The 16,485-nt window shown below is 34.5% G+C and overlaps 2 protein-coding genes across 2 annotated transcripts; one reads left to right on the top strand and one right to left on the bottom strand.

Moving 5' to 3' along the window:
- Positions 1-457: 457 nt before the first annotated feature.
- On the bottom strand, positions 458-1,143 carry Smp_191130 (hypothetical protein; the record flags this gene model as incomplete). Its single annotated transcript, XM_018792033.1, has 1 exon — positions 458-1,143. The coding sequence occupies one exon, from the start codon at positions 1,141-1,143 to the stop codon at positions 793-795; it is 351 nt and encodes a 116-aa protein (XP_018644934.1). The 3' UTR covers positions 458-792.
- A 9,725-nt stretch (positions 1,144-10,868) lies between these two features.
- Smp_127370 (glycosyltransferase 14 family member, putative) lies at positions 10,869-14,259 on the top strand (the record flags this gene model as incomplete). The annotated part of the gene is made up of 2 exons (XM_018792032.1): positions 10,869-11,645; positions 13,750-14,259. 2 exons carry the CDS (start codon positions 10,869-10,871, stop codon positions 14,257-14,259), a joined length of 1,287 nt encoding a protein of 428 aa, XP_018644933.1.
- Positions 14,260-16,485: the final 2,226 nt, after the last annotated feature.

The raw sequence follows: 16,485 nt of genomic DNA, 5'->3' as shown, positions 1-16,485 counted from the left end.
GTCTCACTAGGGATTTAGGAGATTATTGTGTAATTTGTTTGTTCTTTTATGTGAGGTTGGTTGTTATCAGGAATCCGTTCAAGTTGAACGCAGCTCAACTAGCATTAATTTCATTGATTTCGAAGCTGTAATTGATATATTATGCAATACAGTCATGTTTTTCAACACTTGAGTGAAGGATACAAATATATTATTCCTATTTAATGTCTTACATCAACTCGGCGCTCAAATACTGTGAAACTATTCGCTCTAATTTAGACGAAAGTTCTTATATACCATGTAACTATGTTATACTTTTGCCAAATAAGTAAACAAGTTGACTTGTTTGAAAATTATGTCAAATAAACCAGCAGTCGTAATTCAAAGATCATTTAAACTTAATTAGTTTTCGTAAAATGTACAAAGAAAACTGAACTATTATGGCAGTATAGAAAACGAACATGTAGACAAAATTTTTAATAATAATAATATATTCTGAAAATAATATTTACAGAATTCACACCAGTTTACAGGCATGATCAGATTGTTATAAAAATCAACATTTAATGTAGAGAGCAAACATGAAATATAAGAAAGTTTTATGTTCGCTGGTTTAGTAATTGATAAATAGTTTATATATGGCAGGCCAATGCAACACCAGGGAACTTGTCATTTTTTCTTAAGTAGATAGCCTGATGTTCTGTAAGATTATTTCTAGTGCCAAAGCGAGTTATTGATAATTATCTACAACTAGAGAAAGTAAGATAAAAGCAAAGAGCACGGAACAACAAAACAATGATAGCAAGTAAGAGGTTAAACATTTAAAGTTCCGATAATCTCACTTGTGGAGTAAGATACACTTGCAGGCGCTAGAGCATTTAATGCATTTTCAGAGGAGCAAAAGGCATTAATGGAGCGAACAAACAATAGGAGAGAGTTTAACATACGGATAGTTTGAGGTAAATTATTCCAGAGCCTAGAAAACTTACAGGTAAAGTAATTCATATAGAAAGAAGATCTAGAATATGTTTGTTTCGCTAAAGACAAGGAGTTACGAATGTCGTAATGTGAGGCTTTAGCATATTGAATCGCCTGGCTGGATGTGAGAGAGAGTTTGTTAAGTATTTTGATAAAGAAGATAAGGTTAAGTTCGAGTCTCCTCATCCATAAAGGGTCAAGCCCTTGTTTTCTACACCTCGAGTTATATGTCAAGACACTATCAGGTCCAAAAGTACGAAGTGTAAATCGTCTCTGTACCGATTCCAGTTCTTATTTATCTTTTATGCGCGTGCTACTAAGGAAAAACGCGCAGTATTCGAGGAGTGGTGAAACACAGACTTTGTACATTATTATACGAGATTCGCTGTTATGAAGGTTTCGAGTTATGTAACCTATAGTTCTTGGGTCATATATAAAACTATTATTATACAGGATGCATGGTATATCAACCTTTTGAGTTGATTTAGCACGTTTATTGTAAATGTGGATTAGGTTTTTCACTTTTGAGCTAGTACTTTGTGCTAATAGCTCTTCATTGATGGCTTTTAACCTATGTTTCTCTTTTATTTGGTTAAAAATTATTGTTATTTGTGTGACTGCCGTGAAGTCGTTAGATATAAAATAACGTTTCTTTAGGCGTCTTAGTTTATTACGATATTTAGCCGGTATATATAATTCGAAATGTTTACTAATCCTGTAAGTCTTAATTGGTGTACAGGAATCTGGACAAAAGTTAACAATCAAATAGAATATGTTTATGGCATCTGTGAGACTATTACATGAGAAGAATTCATCACAGTCTGAGAGTTTGATCAGTGAGCTCAAGAGGTCCCAGTCTGCATACTTATAATCTCTATAAATGCAGGTTCTTTGAATTGGTCGGTTGTAGGAGGGATGGATGGGGAGAGCACAAGCTACTATCCTATGATCACTGCTTTCAAACTCGTTGTATACTTGTACAGATAGGGGAATGATATCTCTACTAAATATTAGATCAAGTGTACTATCAACCCTTGTTGGGGTACGGACCCACTGTGACCAGCAGTACAGATTAAGGATTGATAAAAGTCATCATGGCTAGACTGACAACTACCGGTACTCCAGTTAATCCCAGGATAATTGAAATCGTCAGTGATAATCTTAGCACTGAAGTTTAGAGTAGATGAGTGTATAAATGCATTGATAATAAGATCATTCAAATTATCAGTACTATCATGAGCTCTATATATACAACCTAGGAGTAGACTATGGTTTAGGGTATTGATTGATATCCAGATCGATTCTGGTAAACTATTCAAGACACTATCTTCAAATTTGTTGGTTATTATGGTATCCTAAGCAAATATAAGACAACCGCCTCCTCGCTTAGTTTCTCTGTCACAGCGATAGAGTCGATAGTTTTGGATATTTAATTCGGAATCGGCCACTGCTGGATAACAACACGTTTCAGTGATAAGTATAAAAGAAGGCTTGGCTAGAAAGGCTAAGGTTCTCAAGGCTGAAATTTTGTTCAGAAGTGAACGTGCGTTAATAAGTAATAAGTTTAAAAAGGGAGAGTGTAGTGTAAAAAAAACCGAGAGCATCTTTATCGAGGGTATGAGTTCTAGCTATGCCTGGACTATGGTTTAATGTGTTTTCCGGATCGCATGGGCTATAGCATGAGCGAATTGTAGTGCTAGTGGAACAAGGGATCTCTGGAGGCCGAAAAAAAAATCCCTATTTTGGTAAGGTTGAATAATTTGTTGTACTTGTTTTGGTGGACAATTAAGACAGGTGCCTGCATGTTGGGGTTGCGTTGATGGTGCATAACCTAGTATACCATCTTCCCCACTGCAAGAGTGATGATAAGAGTTACATCTTGCAGGTTTATTATTTATAACATTTGGGGGAAACCATGCGGCACGTTGGTTCATTGCCGACTGTCTAATAGTAGGCCTGCTTACATGATGGTTGTAGTGGCCGTCTCGTGTAACGTTTGAACGAAATGTGTCCTTATAACCTCCCTTACGGTGAGTAGGGTTAAGCATGGTTTCAGAAATTATACTTTTGTTTGGTAAGGCCGTTGAAATATTTTTGGTATTCGGTCTAGAACCAGGTTTTTTTATTTACTTTCTTCTTAATTGGTATATTCTTTTTAGGTTTAGCAGTGTTTTTATGAGCCTTCACAATGGAATCAGGTGTTTGATCATTGGCTTCCGATATTACACTGGAAAGAATGACATTAGTGTCTCCATCAGATATGTCCTGGTTATCTAGGGCCACTAGGGGTATGAGAGGCAAACTAGTACACTGCATTGGTATATCAGTACACTGACTAACATGAGATAGATTAGCTGCACCAGTGGGTTCAGCTGTTGGCGCGATCACATTTGTTGTGACCTCAACAATGTTATTTTCGTTCATGGTACGCTTTTGTGTTAGTCTTTGATTGGTGGTTTAGTCTGAGACTATACGAGCGTTTTTAAACTTCGCATGCGCACAGACTAGCTGTTCAGATTCTTTCAAACGTTCCGCTAATAAATGGGAATCAAATCTAAACAGGATAGGGCACGAGTATTTTTGATGCTTTTTGCTAAGTTGGATACATTAGCATGGATTGTCCTGGAGATTAGCTGCCTTTAGTATCGGGTTTCTTACAGTTTTAATGGCAACTTTGTCCGGTATATTATATATAATCACATTATTTCGAGAGATTATTCGTTTGGTGACTTCACTAGCTATCAAGTCAATAACGGATTCTAATTTGATCCTGTCTTCGAGTTCAGAAGTAACTATATCCTTTGACAACAGCAGTCGAAGGGGTGACTGTCTTTAGTTCTAGTTTAAGATCATCATGCTTTAATAAAGAGCCCGCAAGTGACTCCACTTTAGAACGCATATCACTTAATTGCTTATAGACAGCGGCTAATTCGCTCTTAATTAGATCAATACCATCTGTTCGTGAGTTAGAACTCATTATTAAGTTAGACATAGAGTCATCCAGCAGCATGTGCGGAATAAGTCTACTCCCACTATTATCTGGTGTAACAGGAGTTGCAGAGCATGGGGTATAGGTAAGACCAGAGTTGTCAATATCTGAAGAAATAGGGTTAACTGAATGTTATTATTGATTTATAAACTAGGCTTTAACGATATATAAGCACTTTGTAATAAATACCGTGTCAGAGTAACGCAAACTTCAAACGTACCGCAATTGTGATCCATAACTTCATATACTTTGAGTTAAATGTGTAAACAAGTTAATCCAATTAAAATTTCTGTCAAGCGGACGAATAGCAGACATTTTTAAAAGCATAGTTTCGTATACTTGTAATATGAACATATGTAGTTGACAGTTGATAAATAAAATCATTCACAATAATAGAAATAGTTGATTTCTTGAATTATCTGAGAGTTTATACGAACAAGCTTATACTCTTTAAATTTCTCCGTGGAAAATTAATATCTGTTTGTAGATTATGACTATAATAAGTATAAATTGTTTTCTTTGAGAGAATTTATGAAAATACATTCGTTTATGTGACTTTTAAGATTAATGGTAAATTATATTTACAATACTACTACTTTCGTAGTTAATAAAAACAAATGTTTATGAGTATTTGATTCTGGATTCCAAGTCACACTCAGATTGTCATATCTTTTAGAGCCAGCAGATAGAACGTATTTCTTACTTACTTACGCTTGTTACTCCTCGTGGAGGAGCATTGGCCGCCCAACAACATTCTCCATCAAACCATGTCCTGGACAGTCTTTTACAGTTCTTTCCAGTTGCTATCCATCCTTTTCATGTCTGCTTCTATTTCCCGGAGTAATGTGTTATTTGGCTTTCCTCTTTTCCGCTTCCCTTCAGAATTCCAATTTATCACATACCTCGTGATGCAGTCCAATGATTTCCTCAGTGTATGTCCTATTCACTTTCAACGTCTTTTACTAATTTCCTCTTCAGCTGGAAGCTGGTTTGTCCCCTCCCACAGAAGGCTGTTCCTGATGGTATCCTGTCAGTGAATGTTGAGTATTTTGCGTAAACTGTTTATAAATACTTGAACCTTCTTGACGATGGATGTAGTAGTTCTACACATTTCAGCTCCATACAGTAGGACTGTCTTGACGTTCGTATTGAAGATTATCACTTTGAAGTTAGTTGACAGTTATTTTGAGTTCCATATGTTTTTCAATTATAGAAACGCGGTCCTTCGTTTGCCAATCCTCGCCTTTACATCTTCATCAGATCCTCCTTGCTCATCAATGATGCTTCTCAGGTACGTGAATTTTTCCACATCTTCCATAGTTTTGCCATCAAGCGTGAATTGCTCGGTGTTCCCCTTGTTGTATTTGAGAATCTCGCTTTTTACTTTGTGTGTGTTGAGGCCTATTGATGCAGAGGCTGCTGCTACATTTGTTGTCTTCATCTGTATTTGTTCGTGTGTATGGTATAGGAGGGTTAGGTCATCTGCGAAGTTAAATCGTCTAATTGATCCTGAGATGTCGATTGTGTTCCGTGCTTCCCTTCAGATTTCAAGGTATTCATAATCACCAGAAGAAAGAGGAAGGGGGAGAGTAGATAGAGTTGTCTGACTCCGGTCCTTACTGGAAATGCAACTGTCATCTGTGCCCCATGAACACCTTTGCACTGTAGTCCATCGTATGAGTTCTGGATAATGTTGCGAATCTTCTGAGGAACTCCATAGTGTCGAAGAAGTTTCCATAATGTTCTCTGGTCCACACTGTCAAACGCCTTCTCATAGTTGATGAAGTTTATGTATAGTGACGAGTCCCACTCAACTGAATGTTCCACGATGAGTGTCGCAATTTGGTCTGTGCACGACCTATCCTTACGGAATCCAGCCTGTTGATCTCGAAGTTGGGCGTCTACTAGTTCCGTACCCCCGAGCTAGAACTATACACCGACTTGAAGACCATAGAAAAGGCACAAAGTGTGTGGGAAGCGTTTTACTACAGGATTCATTTATGTACAGAAAATACAGGGGTTTTATAGTAATTAAGAGACCTTGAGTTTCCGTAGTAGCAGTGTGTTAAACAGCCAATCAGGATCTCGTTATTTTAGTAGCATAGCTTCTAATTAATCGCTGATTGGCTGGGGCTCTTTATGAGCCTCTGGAGGCTCTGATAGAGTTTACTGTAAGCCGACTTAACACTGAAGCTATGTCAGCTCCTCTCCTGGTACTCACATCTTCCAGTGTCATTCGGAAATTTTTTTATGCAAATATGATCTATCTGGTTCTATGTGGTGTGGTCCGGTGAGATCCATGTAGCTTTGTGTATGCGTTTGTGTGAAAATATTGTGCCGCCTATAACCAATTTGTTGAATGCACATGTATTTGCAAATCTCTTCTCATTTTCATTTATCTCTCCCAGTCCATGTCGTCCAATTATATCTTCATATCCTGTGTTTTCCACTCCGACTTTGGCACTTAGATCTGCCATCAGGATGGTGAGGTCATTTCTCGGGCAATTCGCTATAATTGATTCGAGCCTCGAGTAGAACTGATTTTTATCGTCGTCGTTGCTATCATTGGTAGGTGTATAACATTTGATAACATTCATTGTGATTCCCTCCTTTTTCGTTTTGAATGATGCTTTGATGATTCTGGATCCGTGATATTTCCATCCTACAAGTGCATTACGTGCTTGTTCGAATAGCATCAGAGCAACTTTCTGACTGCGTGGAGCATTTTCCTCTTCGTGACCAGAGTTTAACAGCATCTCTCCCGTACCTAACCTTTGCTGTCCATCTTCGGTCCAATGGGTTTCGCTGATTCCGAGTACTGTCAATTTGTAACTCCTCATTTACATTGCTATTTGACTGGTCTTCCCGGTATCCCACATTGTTCGGACGTTCCATGTGCTTATAAAAATTGTTGCTCTTGTTGTTAGAAGGGGCATCGGCCTCGCGACTTCCGAAAAATCTCGGTTTTCATCCTGAAGTGTCATAATTCTTCCTTGAAGTCGAAGGGAAGAGTTTAAATGGTTTGGATTATTTTTTCTGGTTAGTGTTTTTCTAGCGAGTTAGTTTTCTAAGGGATGGGTCGCTAACCCCATGCTCAACCCTCCTCCTTTGTGTGGGCTTGGGACCGATGGTAATTCTAGAAGACCTACAGGCGAAGTTGAAACGTGCTTCTGGCTGCATGATAGTGAGAAACTTGTAGTGAAATAACATAATCACTCAGTGTACAGTTGTTTACTCCGTTACTTAACTATCAGTTAGTAAAACTACGCGTTAGAGATTGTGTATTATCTGTTGAAATATGTGTTTATAATACACTTACCCATTTAAGTGCTACTTAGATTAGGCAAAATAATCTACACTTCGTTACATTTTATACACCAAAAGTATGTATTAAAATACAAAAGCAGTATCGAACCAGAACAAAGTATATGATATAGTTTTTATTTAAATGAATCTGTGAATTTTCATACTTTACACTTCCGGTGAATTATTGAGATAGACATAAATACTGTCTACTTAAATATAAAAGAATAGAAGTGATCAGTATTGCTCGAAGTTTTGTTTCTTGTATCTTGAATGACATCATCTGACTGTACCATAAAATATGATATTGTAGACTGAAATATGTTACTAGACTCCATAATAAAGTGAAACTAACTGAATCATCATAAATCATAAACTCTTAAAGTCATGCTGAGTTATGGGGTTCAGACAGGTCGAGAGAAAAATTGTCTTCATCGTTGCGCTTTATTATTACTTGATTCAAGTGCTACTCACTCCTTTGATGTCTCCCTGCGCTTAACGATACCATTTGTTCTTTGGTTTAACAATTTTCCCTCGGTCTTGATGATTCCAAGTTATGGCTCGCTGCCTTATACAGTTTGATGATTTCTATCAGTGTAGTCAATTCACCTCTAGTATATTTCTCTGATTCTCCCTTCACATGGAAGCTGATTTGTTCTCTGTCACAGTAGCTGGCCACAGTGTTATGGCTGATAGTATCCAATCAAGGGATATTGATCATCTGACCTAGATAACTGTTTGTAAATACCTGTATGTTTTGGATCACGGTTGTGGTAGTTCTCAAAGTGTCAGTTCCGTATAGTAGAACTGTCTTCACATTTGTATTGAAAACTCTGACTTTTGTGTTGTCTGACTGTTGTTATGAGTTCGAGATATTCTTCCATTGTGGGACTTCCGATCTTGATTTGTCAATCCATGCCTTCACATCCGCATCAGATCTCCCTTGTTTATGAATGATACTGTGGAGGTGCTTAAAAGTTTCAATCTCTTCCAGAGCTTCTCTGTCAGATGTGATATATTTGTGCTCACTGTGTTGTATTTCAGGATCTTTTGTTCGTATTGTGCCTACTGAGGTGAATTTCTTCATAAGCTGGTGCTACAATGTCTTTTTTCACCTCCATTTGTTGTTGTGCAAGGTGCAGAATGATTAGGTTATTTACTAATTTCAAACCACCTAGCTTTATTTAAAGTTTCCACTGTATCTATGGAGGTCTTCATCATCCAGGTAACAACTACAACAAAGAGGAAGAGCAAGAGTTATTAGCCTTGTCTAGCACGATTTCTTACTTGAAATGAGTCTGTAATCGCACCTCAATTCAAGACTTAGGAGTTTCGTACACAACTTGAAATATTTTATCCATCCTGTTTATAATATTCATTTATCACATCAAGTATGAAGACTTCTGCGAATAAATTTGTTTTTACCTCGTTTATTTCCAAATGCCGTCGCTTTCCATTTAAGTACGTTCAGTATTCGTGCTTTTTGGTAACAATGTTACAGTATTTACAACTCAGAAGAAGTTATTTAATGCACTATATAAATAATATTTCCACATCAAAATCTTTCTACAGTCAGATCGCAGAGTAATCTAGCGACATTACTCGTTTCCGACCTTGCACCAGATGTGTTATGAATCACCATATATTTGGAACACACGTACAACTGCAACCCATCTGTTAGCTATTTCTGTGAAATCAGTACTATCCTCATTATCACATGTATACAGGGTACTGAGGAATAATATCGAGCAGAAATCCAGTAATCGAGCTTGACTCTAGATGAGCAACAAGTTAGCAATTTACAACAACCTACATTAAATAACAGAAAAGTGGAACACCTGAAATACTCCCAACTTAACGTGGCTTATAACAGTAAGGAAACATATTAGAGGAGTATGTACTTTTAGTAAGAGTAACTATTGATAAGAATAACGTATGTGCTCCAATCAAATTAATAGATATTCAGTAGAATGCATCTATGTTATCTGTATAAACTGCTTCAAGTAATTATTTTATGTAGGATTAATATTATCATACTTTTGCGAAATTTAAGTGTCTATGTTTTGATTCAGTGTGGTTTGTTAATGTAAACTCTGGAGACGTCACGAACCTATGATGAAACAGCGTTACAGTGCTTCTTGACCATTATTTTTTGTCTTGATAAGTTCCTTGATGTTATGACTTTTACCATGCCTTCTTATTCATTTATTATATATTTAATATGATACACACAGGTCACTAGTGGGATAGGATACATGTCCTCGAATTTTTAACTCATCTCATTTTTCATGTCCAGTGTGTTATTCATTATATCAAATCGGTCCTTAGATTTTATATATTACTGAAGTGCTAAGAAATGTCATTGAGACGCTGTTGAAGAGCTTTCTGGTTACTTAGAAGAACAATTTAGGATTTTTATGCTCGTTTAGTGACTGAATGGTGCATATAAGGGCATAATTTTGTGTGAAGATTTCATTTCAAGCTCTAACTTTCGCTTTATTGATTTTTTCCACCCCGTACCTTGAGGTGCACTACATTTTCATGTTCATAGAAAAAATATACGAAAGACTGGATTTAAATGAATGAAATAAAATCCTCAGTGAAAATTACACTGTTATTTAGTACTAATCCACTGAATGAAAGTGAAAATGTTCAAAAATGATAGATAACGCCCTATTATTGAAGATTAGAAAAAATATAGTAATCCTTACAGATGATTCACCCATTTAGTTGTCTGTATAACAAGGTTTTCTTTATATTATAACGTATACGTACAATTCCTTCTAGTGAAACAAAAGTAATTATGTAATCATTTATATGATTTTTAGTTACTCCTAAAGTGGTGTGTGCTACAAATGTCGACAAATATAAGTAGTATGTATCACCAATCGAAAGTCAAATGTCTAGAGTTAGAAGGTCAAGAAGGTCAAAGAAAAGAGAACGAGAGCAAAGAATAATTAGTGTGGAAACAAAAGAACAATGAAATCTGAGACTATTTATTGACATTTTGCAAATAAATTATATACTCTATGGTTCTCAGATTTCATTAAGAGATTCTGTAATTTTGTATTTGAGTACATTTGGTCATGGTCAATTATATTCTCGTTCACTATATTACTACATTCAACACCCTAAAATGTATTTACCTTTACTTATATCCAATCATCAATACCTATTTGATATTCCTAATTAGACACTTTTAATGAGAGTTATAAAATCTAATGTGAGTTTATCGAAGCTATATATTTTATTAGATCATATTTCAAGATCAAGAAAACTGATTAGCCATTTACAAATTACATACTAACAAAACGAACTAGTAAGTTTATCAGAGATCAAATACTACTATTTAACCAACCAATCAAAAACTTCGAGGCATGTATTCTTTTTTTATAACTTAAGATGAATAGATTGAATTATGCACTAATCTACCAAATCAAATTATCTTACAATCAGTTATAACTATCCTTTATAGGGTATCGAAATACTTCATTTTATATGCTAATACTATTTATTTGTTATAAGATAGATTTTCTCAATTACCCAACGTCAATCATCTTACAATGATGATGCTTCCTTTAGTAACAACTTACAAGACATCCTTATATAAATGAACATTATGACTATAATTTCTCGGAGATTATTTATTAAAAAATTACATTATATTTGTTTATTTATTTTATTTGTAATTATTATATTCAATAAAACTATTAATAATAAGATAGATTACTTGTCAACATTACATAATAGATCATTGATTTACCAGAACATAGATTTGGAACTTATCGAAATTTGTGAATCATTTTTAAATAAAGAACCAAATCAAACATTAGCTAAACAATATCAATATTATTCAACAAAACAACATCTATTATATCAATGGAAATCAATAAATGATTGTAATATTTTTCGTGAACCCCTTAATTATTTATTATGGATAAATAAAGAAGAATTAAATTATCCATTAGGATTTGCATTTACAGTTTATGAAAATATTGAACGTATAGCACGTTTATTACGTATTTTATATAGACCATATAATTTATATTGTATACATGTAGATCGTAATACATCAAATGAATTTTATCAATCTATAATTGATTTAGCTAAATGTTTTGGTACTAATATTGAAATTATTCAACGTTCACAAAGTGTTTCAGTAAAATGGGGATATTTTTCTGTGCTAGATTCATTTCTTAAATGTACTCAAATTATGTTGAATAATACAAAAATTCAATGGAAATATGTTATGAATATTAATGGTAAAGAATTACCATTACGTACTAATTGGGAATTGATTAAAGCATTGAAAGCTTTAAATGGAGCTAATATCATTGGATGTACAATAAAAAATGGACCAAAGAAAAGAATTCCTAGAAGAAAACCATCATTCAATGTGAGTTAATTTTAAGTTGAAAACAAACTAATGAAATTCTAATATTACTCGACCAATAGTTTATACCAGTGAAAGCTAATGATTACACAAAGTTTTAAAAATTAAAAAAAACAGATGACTCCAAACATTAAATGTCAAAGAATAGTCGAAGAACTCAAAATATTTCATAGTACTTATAACAAAGAAATGACATCGTTTCATAAACTTAGTAGACTTACTTTTAATGAGGGCGGTATATGCTTGAACCAAATAACTTTAATGACAGACTAAGTTCTAGCTTGGTTATTGAAATTAATGCTGGTCAAAACTGACTAGTTGTTTCACATCTTTTATTTGGTATTTTCTATCAGTTTTCTTCAGCCATCTCATGAAAAAATGATGCCTTTACAAGAGACCTATGGTAACATATCCCAGAACATACCAGACACTCAGGAGTCGATAATTTATAATTATTTAGTTCTCATTATCATTATATGAAAGCCATACCGTTTAAATGTACAAGCTAGTTTGAATGTAGTAATTTCAGTGAAAATGAGTTATAATTAAGATTTAAATCTATGTCGACAGTGTATGAGTGTACTTTTATTCAGTAAGATTTTCCTTTGGGCACACTAAAGAGGTGGAATATTTACCCAAAGAGCTATAAAGTATTTGAACTAATAAATGATTACATTTTAAAGCGTGAGTCAATTGAAGCCAGACCACCATGGAAAACCTGGAAACACTGGACGGCCGTTTCGTCCTATTATGGGACTCCTCAGCAGTGCGCATCCACGAACCCGCACTCGCGAGATTCGAACCCAGGACCTACCAGTCTCGAGCCGAAGCCCTTAACCGACAGACCACTGAGCTGACTCACGCTTTAAACTATGAAATTTACTAAATCTCCACAAAAACCCCTCTGATAATTATATAATCATATGCTCACTAGTGACTTCGAGAAGTATATCCAGGAGCTCTAGTGAGAAGCAGTGACCAGTGGAGTTCGAAACCACGTCTGTTGTGAGATAGGAACTCACTGAAGACAATTGGTGAATGGTTGCTCAATTTCGTGGATCAGTTGAAGTTAGACATTAACACCGTTGGATGCCAGCTCAGTGGTCTGTCGGTTAAGGGCTTCGGCTCGAGACTGGTAGGTCCTGGGTTCGAATCTCGCGAGTGCGGGTTCGTGGATGCGCGCTGCTGAGGAGTCCCATAATAGGACGAAACGGCCGTCCAGTGTTTCCAGGTTTTCCATGGTGGTCTAGCTTCAATTGACTCACGCTTTAAACTATGAAATTTACTAAATCTCCACAAAAACCCCACTGATAAAATGATTATATGCTTTAAAGTTGTTGAATAATTAACGTATCTATACATATATGCATTTAAAGAAAGACCATTTTTATCCGTTGAATTATTCGAGATAGTGTAATATGAATTTTGTGACTGAAAATCTTTAATTTGCCCTGGCAGTGAAATGAATTATTATTTCAGGAGCACGTATATTTAGCGAGTTTTCAAATAAAATAAGGAAGTAAGATGTTATTGTTTCATTCTAGGAATTATTTTGAATAATTGATCAATCATAATCTTGAAGAAAAATACAGCATTGAGACACTAATGATCTAAACTCACTATCTGTTTGATCTCACCGATCCTTAAGTGAATATAACTGATACTCATTAAATTTAGTTTATCTTCTCAAGAGTTCGAACCCCAAACTTATATTTTCATCCATATCATAATTTACTGACAGATTTAACACCTTAGCGTACCCAAATCACTTGTGTAGGCATTTGAAGTAATATATGACATTTTAATATCTTCCACTAAATCTATTAATTGTTAGACAATTATTCGATTTGAAGCAGTCCAGTGCTTCCAGGTTTTCTAGGGTGGTCTAGCTTTAATTGACTGATGAATTCAACTGTTAGTTATTTATACCACAGTTAACAAAGCTATACAAGGTGAGTATTTTACGACTCAAATTTTTCCTATAACATCACAAAGTAGACAATCCTGTTTTCTTTCACCACTTTCATCTCATTCAACTTACAGTTTATCTGCACCTTTTTTTCATAATTATGATTTAATTTTAATTCATCTTTTATTACTTAACAAGGTAACATGGATAAAAGGAAGCTTTCTAGTTGCACTACGTAGAGAATTTGTCAGTTATGTACATATGAATCCCAATTCCATTGAATTACTAAACATTCTCAGAGAAGAACAGCATTTAATGAAAATACCAGATGAAATGTTTTTCAGTACATTAGCTTATAATCCACAACTACTTGCCCCTGGTGCTTGTAAAAAATTTTATCCACCTAATGAAAATGATAATCATTCTACTTTCGTATCTCGCTATGTTATTTGGAAACCAAAAAGATGTGCTACCGGTAAAAGATATCATACAATATGTATGTTAGGTGTACAACATTTATACAATTTAACAAAACGTCAAGAGTTTTTTGCCAATAAATTTTATAATGGTTTTTATGATTCAGCGTATGATTGTCTTGAATATTGGGTATTGAAGAAAATGATGAATGAACGTTTAACGGGTAGATTAGATCCAACATTTGATCCACAATTCTATGCTGAGCTACATTGTTCAAAAAACCATATATAATACCTTCAATTTATGTTACTCTATTTCATTATTTGTGTATTTGTTTGAAAAAGCTGTGAACTTTCAAAGTATTTTTATTGCACTATTCTCTGTTTAAAATATCACTTGTGATTTCAAAGACACTCGGTGTATCGTTCAGCCTCCCTACTTGAACATATCTACTAATTATTTAAAATTTCCGTTCACTGTGCATTGAAAATCCACTCAATTGTGCATCATTCTAAGTGCTATTGTACTGAACAGTATGTTATTTTTGAACATAATCTATTCAATTCTAGTTTCGAAAGTGACTTTATTGCACTTGGATATTAAAAGTAAATGCTCTAAACTGCATTCAGAAACAATAAATTTTATTCTTTTCGTAAACTTCAAGTACTACATAATTGAGAACTACTTATAGTGACAATCTGTGTGCAAATGGTCAGATGAATATGCACTTACTGCACAATGAATTTACAGACATATGATACAATGACTTATGCCATGACAGTAAAAAAGAACATCCTTTACATCAAAACAATGTTCATAAAACTCTGATAAACTACGACTTTGAAAAAAAAACAGAAAATGAGAGATAACTACTTTTGACAATGTGTTGTTCTCTCTCTGTATTTCCTAGTTTATTGCCTAAGTTTTAATTATTGTTTTGTAAAGCATCACTGAAATAAGGTCCAAAAAGGCCGACTTCATATATTTTAGAATAGGCGATACCACATACCTATCTGTCAAGGTTGATAATTATCGTCCTAATCAGATATTTTTTGTTCTATTTTTTTAAACATCAGTGTCATTTGATTGACCACCGATCTAATGATTATTTCCTCCTTTATGTTCGTTAAAACAATAAATGTATATTAAAATATATTTATCAATCTAGATAAGTACAGTGGCCACTTTGTAGTTTGTAACACTGGCCATATTCACTGCATTACATGAAAGCATCATTGGTAATAACTGACAACAGATTATTGAAACGAATAGCCAATCTTGATAAGAAATTCAATTATAACAATTTATCTAAACTTATCTTGATAAATCAGTATACCGGACTTGAAGTCGTTAAGTGGGAATATTTGTTATACTTTCAAAAAGAAAGGAAAAAGGTAGAGTATAATACTCTTGATGTGAGATAAAGATCACTGACCGAAAATATGTAAATAATGCTACTCACTTCTATTATCTGAGGACGTTAATTATTTACCAGTTTTATTTAGTTGATTATAAATATAAAAACACTGAATTGAATGGACTTAATCTATTCAGATGTTTTTCTTGTTAATACAACACTATGTTTATGTTAGTTGAATTTAAAATAAGAAAGATTGATTCAATGAAGATTACATTTCATCTCAATTTCAACGTTTTATCTTATCATGATGAGCTATCCTTTCCCAATGATAATCTCACTATCTAACTTTTATGATCAATACTTAAGCCCTAAACAATCAAACGATTATTCGTTTCCCTGTTTAAAAATTTTTTTAATACCTTTTTTTATTCTACCCCACTGTTACCATGTCTAACAGAAGTTTATTATCATTATTATTGTAATTATCATAATCCTGAAAAATAAGTATATATATTTGCGATTGTACAGCTTTGAAAATGAATTTGCCGAAAAGAGAATTCTTCGCTGAACTAATCTTTCTTATTTAATGTCTTAATGGATGTATTCCGTTTAGTAAATAATTTAAAATAAGTAATTATAGTTTGAATTTCCTTCACCTCTTTTACATTTAGTATTCAATTGATTTTATGATAATAATGGTTTCTCACACAATTTGCACTTTTCGTATACCACTAGTTAGTGTGCTAAGCCGTTTACATCCTATCCCAGTTAATGTTTAGTTATTTTCAGAAGGGGTTTTGGGGATATTTTAGTAATTTTATAGAGTTGAGATCATGAGTCAATTGAAGCCAGACCACCATGGAAAACCTGGAAACACTGGACGGTCGTTTCATCCTATTATGGGATTCCTCACCAGTGCGCATCCACGATCCCGCCTCGCAAGATTCCAACCCAGGACCTATCAGTCTCGCGCGCGAACGCTTAACCACTAGACCACTGAGCCGGCCGGCATCCAACGGTGTTAATGTCTAACTTTAACCAATCCACGAAATTGAGCAACAATTCACCAATGTCATCAGTGAGTTGATATCTCCCTAACAGAGCCTGGTTGAACTCCACCCGGTTACTGCTTCTCACTATGGACTCCCAGGAAATAC

This window comes from Schistosoma mansoni, assembly GCF_000237925.1.
Source record: "Schistosoma mansoni, WGS project CABG00000000 data, chromosome 1 unplaced supercontig 0010, strain Puerto Rico, whole genome shotgun sequence".
NCBI classification, from domain to species: domain Eukaryota; kingdom Metazoa; phylum Platyhelminthes; class Trematoda; order Strigeidida; family Schistosomatidae; genus Schistosoma; species Schistosoma mansoni.
Note: the sequence above shows the minus strand (reverse complement) of the source record. Positions and strands in the feature narration are given on the sequence as shown.